Genomic DNA, 12,981 nt, shown 5'->3' on the forward strand with positions numbered 1-12,981 from the left:
CTGCGAGAACTCATCGTCGGCCAAATGGCAAGTCTGAATAACAAATTAGAAGCGGGGTTTTCCGACGTCACAGAGAAGATCACCACTTTAACCGAAATGAAAGTGCCAATGACACTGTAGCTCACCACAAAAAAGGACACAAATGAGTGAGTAAGAAGAAGTCAGTTTTAATTGAGCAACCATCGACGTACATTATAGAAACGATTGCCAGCTGTATATCGCTATAATAATTTATAAATCAAAATGAATCACAATTTGTCACCGTAGATGGCGCTATACCCGCTTTGTAGCGATGGCTTTGAAATAAATATGTCATGCTGCGTTCCGACATGTTTTGTAAATCTTTACTCTAAAATAGACGTTTTATCGGCAGGGTGGAAAGGAAATACCAATTTTGCATTAAAGATATTGTCAATGAAATCTTGTAAAACGAACCAGACGAGTGTGACACCACAGACTGTTTGTGTCTAAATAATATGCTATATAATTGCCAAACCCTACCTAATTTGCATAATTTTTTTTAAAGATGAAACCCCCTAGCCCTTATTCATTCACATACCAAAAATGAGCAAAATCCGTTTGAACCTGAACTGACTAATGGCAATTCCCATTTTTGCCAAAAAATTGCCGTGGCTCGAAAGTACGTCAACTGGCGTGCTTCAAAATAGGACGTTTAATATGGGAGCATAGCAGTAACAACTATACCCAATTTCAAACATGTGGGCCAAAGGGTTCCTGAGCTATCGTTGACCGAAGCGAAATGTTGACGGACGGATGGACGGATGTACGACGGACGACGACCCATGGCAATAGCTCAGCTTGACGATGTCAAGGTGAGCTTAAAATGGAAAACCTAGAGATGGAGACTCGGTTAAAATAAACCAGAGCGGAGATCGAGCACAGCTACAAAATCTAGCACAAGAAGTCGAAACACTAAAGCAGTCGCTCCTCCATACGCAAGTCCACGGCAGAAAGTATAACCTCCTTATCTATGGAATCGAGGGATACGAGAGTGAACCAACACGCACTATAGAAAGAATTAAAAAATTTGCAGTCGATGACCTAAAACTGGAAGAACAATACGTGATGCAATTATCAATCCGCAACGCACATCGCCTGAGGAAACGGGACAACGGACCCACACCGATAATCGTCGTTTTCGGATACTGGACGGAGAGGGAAACTTTCTTTCGTTCAGCGAGAAACCTCAAAGGCACCCGAATGAATGTACGCACGGATCTACCCCCAGAATTGAAGCAGCGAAGATACGAACTAAACCGCGCCGCATACGAGATTCGCCAACAAGAACACCTGCACACGCGCATTATGGAGAAAGGCATAGACATTTGGTTGGAGACTAGGCGGAATGTGAGTGAAGCGTGGCGAAAACGAGAGTAGCCAGTTTAGGCACGAACTATACGTTCTTCGAGGTGTGTACAGTTTATGTCAGGGCTGTGAACTAAGTCATACATAATTTAATTACTCCGTATATTCCATTTACAGTATTTATTACTACTCGCTAGCGCTATCAACACTGACAGAATCATTTATCTACACGTATCAGTTGACTAACTACTAATTTAGCGCCAAAAACAAAACATACAATCCACGAACGCTCAGCTTATGTACATGCCATAACACTGTACTAGCTAGCCAAGCAAAGCCCGTATGTGTGGTACTGAATCCTGGGATTCCCTAACCTTGCTGATCAGCTGTACCTGTATGGTGAGATGCACGATACACGCAGTCAAGCTGTATTTGGATTGCCATTGGGTCAACACAACGCCATCCCGGGGAATAGTCGTGCTATAGACACTTTTGTGCAGCACGACCGTTCCCCGGAGTGACGTATTTTCGAGGGGGTTTAAACGTCTAAGTCCCTATTTTTGCTTTACCTTATTGCCACGGTGTGAATGTTTCATATCGAAGTATGCGCCACATCGGCACTTGTATAACAAATGCCATAGTAAATACGACGTTTTTTACTAATGTTTTTACGTATATACGTAATACCTCGTCGTATTACAGCTGTAAATGTGGTCATCATGTAAGACATTTGTAATGATAGTTATGAGTCGACTCAGACGTGCTGTCTACGCAGTCTATAGAGTGAGTAGTTTGACAAGTAACTCATCGCTCTAGTCATAATATATATATATATATATGTAGCGAATTCGACCCGCCGTACAACATGCACTATAGCATGCGTCAGCATTGCTTCAACCTTGAAGACGAACGGCTTCGTAGCCACGTGAGCTAGCAGCAGATTGGAATGGAAAGCCATGCTGCACCACTTGACCTATGGTTTAATTGGACGGGACACCTGCAGGTCGCACGTGGGGGTCACATGACTGTGACCACGTGATGTCCCCACGGCTGTATATATAAGCTGCGGCGTCCAGCTCCAAAGCAGCACAAGGCCAGCTTGGCTCAGGCAGGGAAGCTCGCACTCTCCCACTGCTCTCTAGCTGCTGGTGGCTTGTCCGCCCTGCTAGTTGACCATGTAGGGTGTAGGAGAGCTTAGTCAGAAGTCTGCGACAGCACACACCACGCAGGACGAGGATCACGCCGCTTGCTGCCTCCTTCCTGACTACGGAGCACACAACGCAAGACGAGGAACACGCCACCTGGTGAGCATTAGCAATGAAGCTTTCACCCTCCCACTGATCTCTAGCTCCTGGTGGCTTGCCCGCCCTGCTAGCCGACCATGTAGGGTGTGGCCGATTGGCTAAGAACTGCTCACCACTGTATTCGGGCCTTCAGCACAAAGTAACGTGTGTTTACGGGGTTTTATCTGCCGCTGGCCTGGTGGTCAACGGTGTATAATAAAAGCCCCGGCATACCCGGTGTGAATACCGTTACGTTGTCGTTGTGTCTTGTGAGTTACGTGTGGATTCCGTTAATCCAGTGGTCGATCCTGTTAATGAACTATACCCGGGCCGAACATCAAGCCCGGGATAACGTCTTGTCGGCAAAAAGGCAAGTTCGTTACAGTGGTGCCGTGACCAGGATTAACGTTTGAATCCGCGTAACCGTAAGACAGCCCAAGTGAGTCAGTGAGTGAGTTCTCGACTGGTGCAACTGGACTCGCCTGGTGGTACTTGCACGCCGAACAAGCGATGCTTCTTACCTCCCGTGTGCGGCAGGCAAGACGCCAAGAGCTGCGCAGCATTGTTCGCGATGCTTACCGTCAGCCGGCCACAGCTGGTTTAACACCGGGGAATTCTCGATCCCCTCGAGTTGCCGAGCAAGTGCCTGTTCCTGCACCGGCCGTGGAAGGGAGAAAGCTCGTCCCAGCTGCCTCCGTCTTGACTCCACACCGCTCGCCCGTCGGGCCAGACGAGAGGGACCAAGGTGGTCTTAGAGGAGGGAACTCTACGGTGGGTGCCTCCGGCGGGCTGCTGTGTGCCTTCACCACGTTTTCTGGTGAAGAAGGTGAATCCGTGAACGATGTCATCCAGCATTGCGATGACATGACCCAGCGTTATGACTGGAGTTACGAAGAAGAAGTCGATTATATGGCAGGGGGACTAGCTCGTGAATGTTTGGGCGTATGTGGCCATGGAACAGAGTGGACCCGCTGTGCATTGCACACTAAATACGCTTATGGGATACCAATTGCACCGGTGGACCCGTGCGTTGCATGCTATCCTGAATCTGCCATAGCCAGTGCTTGGCCCGATGCAAAGCCAAAACCCGTGAGCAGAGCGGTTGTGTGTGCCATCTCCAGCCAGAAAGTACGTCCGAAGACGGAAGACCACTATAAGGATCAACATCATCATGGGGTCGATCACCATCAGCCAACACCGGGGCAAGCTTCTACAGCACGCAGTCCCGTGTTGCTGCCAGATAGGCTGCGACCTTTAGCTCTGCGGCAGAACTGGCCACCAACTAAGCCGCCATGGAGAGAATGCGTGGAAAAGCCCGGTGAATACAACTGTAGCAGTTATGGGCGTTTCACTCATAAACTTGGCCAGTTTCTCCGCCACGCAACACCCCGGTCGTGGGGCCGCCGTAGTTCCTACGGTAGGCAGGGACAGGTAATGGCTGCTGAGCGACATCGTATGCCTAGCTGTCATCCTGCACGGCGAGGAGATTGCGCCGATTGGCGGGGTTGCTTGATCTGCAGACCACCAGCATCTGTGCGACCACCAGTCTGTGCGAACCAGCAGAATCCCGGTGAAGGTGCAGGAAAAGACCAGTGTCCCTATGCGCGTCAGCAAAATCCCCGTGCCTGTGAAGGCACCGATGGCAGGTATAATGCTGGCGCAGAGGAGATCTACACATCGTTGGAATCACCAGGGTTGGAGAGAGGCTGACGCAACAATCTGCAAAATGTTGCAGCTGGAAGCAGAGCTTCGCCTTGGCTCATTAGGTTGGCTGCCGGTGCATACAAGGGCCAGGCATATTGGTACCTGTGGGATCAGAAGAGCGGAAGACACGGAATCCTCTGCCAGCGTTGGAAATCGGCGGGTGAGCATAACGGCGGAGGCAAGTACCACCGTACCAACCGTAGTCAACACAAGCCCTAGTGGAGTGTCAGGCCGGATGAGGATAGCCCTGCCACGGCAATTGGCAAGCCGTGCAGCCTGTGCCAAGTGGAGGGTCAGGCCGGATGCGGATAGCCCCGCCACGGCAATTGGCAAGCCGTGCAGCCTGTGCCAAGTGGAGAGTCAGGCCGGATGAGGATAACCCCCGCCACGGCGTTTGGCAAGCCGTGCAGCCTGTGCCAAGTCGTCTGTTAGGATGGACTCCGTGCCAATAGTGAGCTGCGAATAGTAGACGAGAATGAGTAGACGGTTGCTGGAATGGGAGGATTTATCCTTCCCAAGCCCCAGACGTATATCCTTGTTCTGAAGGGAACCGTGTGATAAACCCGGCAGGCAGGCACATAAGTCTGTTCTCGTCCCTGCGAGCACTTCATTGGCGGTCTGGGCAGATAGTTCGTCGGACGGCCGTCAAAGAGCCTAGAAGTCAGATAGCCACAGAGCACACTGCGGGGTGACGAGCTGTACGAGCACGAGCGAGAGTCACGCCTCCCCCGTCGGTATGCTACGCCAGTATAATGGATGATGACAGGCAGATGCCGATCAAGCACGCTGTTGCTCCCATACAGGGTATGGTGGATCACCGGTGTAAGGAGATCAAGGAAGGAAACTGTCATATATTTGCCCTGAACAAAGAAGTGGCGACCCCTTCCCATGCAAGTAAAGCGCTCTTGGACAGAGACATTCACGCCACCATACCGACTCACCGGTTGGGCGGACAGTGGTCTGATCTTGCGATATGACCGTCCCCATCTATCATAAGTAGGTAGCTGCTCCCATTTTCTGTAGCTCACGCCACATAGAAATCTCTAGCTATCTCGCACTCACACGACAATAGCTAGAGTGATAGCAGGGCCCCGCTCCCCGAAAGTAGAGCCCTTATCAGCACCAGCACGAGGTAACTGTTTACGTTACCTCCGTTTAACGACGTCTCAGACCGGTCCCAGGCGATCTCGGCTCTGACGTCATAGGATATCGCACCTATTCTGTGGAACGCACCACTAGGATGCTGACTCGCGGGTCTTCGCTACGTTTCGTCATGCGAGTTCTGCCATCATTAGGTAGGGTAGCATCAAAATTATGAAAATTTTAACAAAATCATGCTATGAAAAAGTAGCTCTGGCCAAGCTCAAAATAGCTCCCGTAAACAAAATTACGAGAGCTCTTTTTTTCATACAAAATCAAAAAAGAGCTCTCGTAATAAAAAAAGTATTTTTTAGGCTGCTACGGAGCACACAACGCAAGACGAGCAACACGCCGCCTGGTGAGCATTATCAATGAGGCTTTCACCCTCCCACTGATATCTAGCTGCTGGTGGCTTAATTAATATCTATGGACCCAATGAAGATAACCCAGAATTTTACAAAAATATAAATAATATTATTAGTGATTTTGAAAATGAGAGTATATACTAATATGTGGAGACTGGAACTTGATAATGAATCCATTACATGATACATATAATTATAAACATGTAAACAACCCTAAAGCTCGTAAGCAAGTTATATCTATAATGGACGAGAGTTAATAAATATCTGGAGATTCCATGAAAATGAAAAACAATTCACTTGGCACCGCAAAAACCCAATACAAATGGCTAGACTCGATTTTTTTTATAACATCCGAAGATATACTTTCTTTGGTAACTGAGGCAAGCATACTTACAAAATATAAATCGGATCACTCTCCAGTTCAAATAAATATTCAAATCTCTAAACATACAAGAGGTAAAGGAAACTGGAAATTTAATAATTCTCTACTAAGCGATACCAAATTTGTCAAACTAATTAAAGGCAAGATAAATGAAATTAAATCTCAATATGCAGCCAGTCCTTATAACCCAAATTACGCAAATATATGCCCTACCAAAGACTTACAAACCCTAAAAGGCCAGGGTGCTATCAATGGCATAACACAAACTCCTGCTACACTTCTCAAATTCTGCATGTGTGCGCCTGAACTGGCACGATTGCTAATGAGACTGAAAACATAATCGGGATGATAAACCAGAATAGAACTGTGCATCACCGTCTTAACCAGCCAACAGTGAGGAGGCAAGAGCAAGCTATTGCAAACCTGAGTCGAGTTATAAAACCATGTAACATATTCACCTCTGATGAAACGCACATGTACAAGCTCATGACCAAAGAGATTCTTCCAAAAGAAATAGAGGAGAGCATCTTGGCAAGAGAAAGAAGAGGCTCCACTGCGATGAATACATTTGTTGAGAAAAGGATATGTGGAGACACCAACCTCTGGGACAAGATGACAAAGTGTAAGCCCTTTCTTTGGAACTCGTCATCGAAAGAGAACAAACTGCAAGCCAAGTCTGAGGTCCTAACTCTACGAGCAACCACAGGTCTAATGTCCAGACTACTCATCATTGCAGGAGCTAATGGCTGTTAGATCCTTTGAGACCTGCCTTGACCTCAGCAATGCATATGTTGAACTTATAAATGCGGAAGCCCGTAACTACGAGGTTAACCGTGTTGTATTTGACAATTACTCTATAACAGGATCATTAAAGGAAACGACCCGAGAACGACGCCGAGGAGGTAAAAAGCCACCAGTTGGCTATCAGGTCAATGATAGCACCAAAATTAAAGAGAGGAAAACGTTTCTTAGTAGCAATACTACAAAAAGATTCACTCACACTCTATCTGGCACAGAAGCTCATAGATAACGCTCATGTTGACATCATAACTGCAACACATAAGGATGTTATGTCGAACCGCTCCTGGCGTTAGCTCCAAGGAAGAAGCTGACACGTTGGTGATATTCCATGCTGTCGAAGCAGCAAAGACTGGATATGTCATTCATATATACAGTCAAGACACAGATGTGTTGCTTGCTGCGTTAAGGCGTTTGCCTTTGCTTGGTGAAAACGCAGCTATGGTTATGGGTACAAGCGATAAACGTCGACTTGTTATGCTAAAGCCAATCTTTAATGCTCTTGGGGAAAATAAAGCTAGAGCTTTGAGCAAATGGCATGCCTTGACGGGTTGTGACACGACAGGACACATAAGGGGCAAATCCAAGATTGCCTGCTTGAATTCATTCTTGAAAGCAGACCCATGTATTGTGGCTGCCATATCTGCCCTTGGAGTTGAAAGTGAACCTTCAGATGAAACCATCAAGGGGTGTATATCCTTCCTATGCAGCCTCTTCTGTAAAAAGGGCGTCACCATTACCAAACCGCAGATCCTTCGGTGGAGTTTGTTCAAGCAACAAGGCATCGACAAAGGTGTCGAGATGCTACCACCAACATCTGGAGCTTGGGTACAGCATATTCGCAGAGCTCACTGCCAATCTGCTATATAATATGGGAGCAGGACCTTATTCCCCATCCAATTGTTCCAGACCCTCTTAAGCTTGGCTGGATATTAGGAGACAACAGATTGGTGCGAACGTTGTCAGATATCGCCCCAGCCCCAACTACTGTTGTATAGTTAGTAAAGTGTAGGTGGGGTTCTAGTAAATAAGTGTCAATGACACTGTAGCTCACCACAAAAAAAGGACACAAATGAGTGAGTAAGAAGAAGTCAGTTTTAATTGAGCAACCATCTGAATATCGCAATAATAATTTATAAACGAAAATATAAATCACAATTTGTGACCGTAGATGGCGCTATACCCGCTTTGTAGCGATGGTGTTTGAAATAAATAGGTTATGCTGCGTTCCGACATGTTTTGTAAATCTTTACTCTAATATAGACGTTTTATCGGCAGGGTGGAGAGGAAATACCAATTTTGCATTAAAGATATTGTCAATGAAATCTTGTATAACAAACCAGACGAGTGTGACACCACACTGTTTGTGTCTATATAATATGCTATATAATTGCCAAACCCTACCTAATTTGCTTTTTTTTTTAAATATGAAAACCCCTAGCCCTTATTCATTCACATACCAAAAATGAGCAAAATCCGTTTAACCTGAACTGACTAATGGCAATTCCCATTTTTGTCAAAAAATTGCCGTGGCTCGAAAGTACGTCGACTGGCGTGCTTCAAAATAGGACGTTTAATATGGGAGCATATAGCAGTAACAACTATACCCAATTTCAAACATGTGGGCCAAACGGTTCCTGAGTTATCGTTGACTGAAGCAAAATGTTGACGGACGGACGGACGGACGGACATATGACGAACACATATGGTACATAGAGCATGCCTAGTTTATGAAAAGATTAAGTATTAATGAGAATTCATTAAAAAAAACACGAAATATAATGGAGCTATACCTATGGGCTGGTTATTTAAAATGATGCCAGTCAGTTCATCGAAACAACTGACTGCAGTTAACTGCGTACTTGTATGACCTTTGACCCTGTAAGTTTGGCAAAATATGTCACAATCTAGGACTAAGCCTCTTGACTTTCCCCATTGCAATATGTGGTGGAACAATGGTTGCTCTAGATCAACAGATCAGGTTAATGTAAGCGTTATCAACTTTTGGGTAATAAAAACAGCAATTTTAGCACATCACTTGTCTTTCTTTTGTAATAGGTTGGTCAACATTCAACATATTTGAACATGGGCGGTTTAAAATAATAGCAGGGAAACTCCTTGAACAAATTTAGGGGTAAAAAGCACCATTAGAGCCTGTTCTTGGCCAAGGCAGGAGTGCTAAAAGCAATATTCAAGATTTCGAAGAAGGTCAAAAATTGGTGACCTTTTGAAATCTAGTGACCTCATAATTCACCTATCATTAGAAAGAGCTCTTAAATACCAACATTTTGAGTGGTCACATGATCCATTAGCTTTAAAAACAACAGATCTAGTAGACTTTTTGTTTTCTCCACCCCTAATTTTTCGCCAATTTTTGAGTTGACGCTCTCAACACAAAAATGTTAATACAGAAAAATGCTCAAGGGTAACGGGTGATCATCTACCTAGAAAGTGAAGACCAACACCTAGTCTACAAGAATCAGCAAAGAAAAAAACTTTAACTCTTAGTGCAGGGTATGACCCCATGGCTCCCGGACTACAATGATTGGATTTGACATTGACGGGTAAAGTTAATAACATGGATTGTTTTTATATAATTCGGTATACGTAGAATCGATACACATCTTATAACTTCAATTTAAATGTGCCAGATCGTGCACATAAGTATACCTGCTAATTATCACAGAATACACACATTACATGGCGAATTATATGACCCCCAACATGATGCTGTTGCTATATGACCCCCAACCTGATGTTGACCCCCAACCACACTAGGATCCGTTCATGCTATTATTTACGATTTTTTCTATTTACAGCGACTAGACGGACTTGCGGCCCCGGTTTTTGCGCGCAGCGCACAGCTCGCGGCAAAGCCGCGCCCCAACAGCGAATACGCCGCCCCCCTTTTTGTCCATTTAGACAGATATCTGAGACAGGGGTCTGAAAACGCACTCCGCGAAAACTGGGCGCAATCCAACCGACATTTCGGGATGGACGGCAGGAGGCCATCTCCAAACGGTCCCTAAACTTTTTTTGGAGTGGCACGCCTCATGGCTAAGACGTAGTGGCTCCTACAAGAAAATTCCAGAAATGCTGCCAGTCAGCGATGACGCGCTCGCTCGTTGGCCGCTACGCGATGACGGGCACTACTGCCGAGTATAGAGTTATGTCTATCACAGAGCTTTTTACGAAGTGTCGTACGGCGCTCCACGTGGGGTGGCGCGGCCTAGATGCTATCTTCAAACGCGCTCCCGCCGTTACGGCGCCGGGCTGCGTACGTGCGAGTTTTACCAACCTTATTTGGAAACCCCGCGCTGCCGGTGGCTGACGCACGTCGTGCGAGCACCGCGGGCTGGCATGGCGGGGCGAGATACTGCCGAGACGGGGTGGCGTTGGCCGTGCCATTTTTTACACGTAGCTAAGTAGACTAGCTCGCAAGCAGCAACAGCAAACAAAACTCGCCCTGCCGCGCAGCCGCGGCTGACTGCAGCCAGCAGCAGCAGCAAATGCCCCATCAGAAGGCGCGCCATAGCCGAAGCGCGGTGCTCGTGACGAAAGCTGCGCGATGTTAGCGCTTCCCGCCTAACGGATTCGCCCCGCGCGCCAGCACTCCTCGCTCCTCGCCGCGCGAATCCGTCTTAGACGGGCAGTGCGGATGCTGCGACACACGCGGTCGCTGCTGCGCCCAGTCCGCGAAGTGCGCGCTTAACCGCCTCCAGCGGTCGGGGAAGCAACGCATCTTTTGCGCAACGCCGATCGTGTACCCGCGTTCTCTGGTAATCGCCGGACAGGAAATAAAAAATTTACCAAACTGATGACTTTTGTTATTCTGCTATTGTACTAGGGCCGTCTACATTTCATCAAATCATAGACTAAAATAGTTCAAATTTCATCATATGACAATTGTTGCCTTCGAAACTCTCATCGGCTCAGCGCGCCCGTTTCGAGTTTATACATACGCCTCCACACGTTACCAGCTGCACGACAGGCGTATTGTCTCAGCAACGCATTGCTTCTGGTTCGCTTGATACAATGTATACACATCACATTTATGCTGGCGCTTGCAAATATGCTATGCCTGCTGTATAAAACGCTATAACGCTAGAGTGGCCTGCGCCCGCTCAGATTTTGACGATATTTTTTTTACTATCCCGGCGGGATACCATGCATGCAAGCATTGCAATCTGGTATCCAACACAAGAATCTACTATCCCGCGGATATCGGGATACCGCTAATTTCGCGGCTATACGTACGTACGTACGTACGTGTCTCTCTTTCTGCGCGGCACGCGTATATCGATCTCTTTCTGTGCGTGTGTGTGCGCGCGCGCGTGTGTCACGGCAGCACCATCCAACAATGAACATCAGGTGGATAGGCAACATTCGTAACATCAAGACCGGAGGCAGGCCGTGCAGTCGCTGGCACATCGCCTTCAACGGCAGCGAGTGTGGCAACCCGGCCCGCATTGACGCCTCAATCTACAGCAGTCTGGAGGGACTAGACATACACAGGCCTTCGATACGTACGTATCGTACGTTGTGTTCGCCAAGTGCTTCCCAAACAACGCGATAAGTATGCGGCGGGGGGGGGAGGGGTGAGAACGTTTGAATTCTTGGTGATTGGGCTGCTTTTTTTATTTTGACAATGAAGGATGCAGAGTATTTCGAAAATACCCATTTCCGAAAATTTGAGTCGGGGCTCCAAACAATAGTTGTGCCAGTATTTTCCTCATCCCTGCTAAAATATCTTACGCAGAACTCGACATCTTCATAATATACTGTGTATTGTTGACAGTTGAAGGCATCTGCTATGGCCTGTCTACTGGTATAGTGAACGTACAGCTGTACGTGGGAGACTGCAGGAATCCAGCATACCGCCACGGCGACAGCTACACCTCCTGGGAAAGCGTCTCACGCATGATCATCGAGGAAATACCGCTTGCGTAAAACCGTTGACGCTTTTAAGCGCACGCATATCTATCTATCTATCTTGATATATATATATATAATATTATATATCCTTTTGGACTGTGACCTATGCGATCAAAAACGAATATAGATTACTGTTGTGACGGCGGCATAGTTTCGGACTAGTGTCGGAAGGTGGCGCGGTGTTGCCGCATGTGCGAGGCGCGCGCCCTCTCGCTCTCTTGCTTGGCCGACATTAATGTGAGCAGACGTGAGTTAGCCGGCGTCTCGTAATAAAGCCGTTCATTACCAAATTCCTGTGTTTGTCGATTTATTGTGAGTGCTCCCATGAAGGCATAATAGTCAGCTTTCACAGTGACGCCCGAACGTGGGGCAGTTTTGATTTCCAAACAAAGGAATTCTGCCCGAATCCAAATCGGAGGAGCACTCGATCTCACACAGGTGATTTCTTGGAGGCCGCCATGTTCCATGCTATTCTTTGTTATGATCGACGTAATTTCTGTGCCATTGCGAGGCAAGTAAATGATGTAAATGCCTAATAAAGATTTCTATTACTATAGATAAAATAGGGTCTTCCAGTTTATGCTACTCAGTGTCAAGATCAGAAGCTGTAATAACCGGTTAATACATGTTTTGTGACTGTGGCATGTTGTAATTTGCGTGTGTGACGTCACTCGCTGAGCCCAGCAGTTCGCAAGTAATATGGCAGGAATGCAGTAACGAGAAATCACAAGCGTTCCTCGCTGCTGATATGTTAGTAGCAAGTATTGTACATACGTATATATATATTGAGCAGTCTCTAGTACCTGTGTGCACTGCTAGCATTTCGCAGATTGGCTCGGAGCTATTTGATATCTGTAGCTAGTCTGCTTATGGTAAGATGACGTGAGGCACGTTATACGTGTGTTATCGAGAGACAGAACTTGAAATTATTATTATTAGATAACAGTTTTCATGTGTGTGCGTGAGGAAGTTTACGTATGTGATTCCAAAATTATCTAACCTGCCAATCAAACAAAACAAAACAAAAAAAATTATTATAGTAATTGTG

At 46.6% G+C, this 12,981-nt stretch overlaps 1 protein-coding gene across 1 annotated transcript; it reads left to right on the top strand.

Annotated features, from left to right (window-relative positions):
* Window positions 1-11,358: 11,358 nt before the first annotated feature.
* On the top strand, window positions 11,359-12,068 carry LOC106821027 (collagen triple helix repeat-containing protein 1-like). Its single transcript, XM_014825662.1, has 2 exons — window positions 11,359-11,524; window positions 11,797-12,068. The coding sequence occupies exons 1-2, from the start codon at window positions 11,359-11,361 to the stop codon at window positions 11,946-11,948; spliced, it is 318 nt and encodes a 105-aa protein (XP_014681148.1). The 3' UTR covers window positions 11,949-12,068.
* Window positions 12,069-12,981: the final 913 nt, after the last annotated feature.

This window comes from Priapulus caudatus, unplaced genomic scaffold, assembly GCF_000485595.1.
Source record: "Priapulus caudatus unplaced genomic scaffold, Priapulus_caudatus-5.0.1 Scaffold56, whole genome shotgun sequence".
Classification (NCBI taxonomy): domain Eukaryota; kingdom Metazoa; phylum Priapulida; class Priapulimorpha; order Priapulimorphida; family Priapulidae; genus Priapulus; species Priapulus caudatus.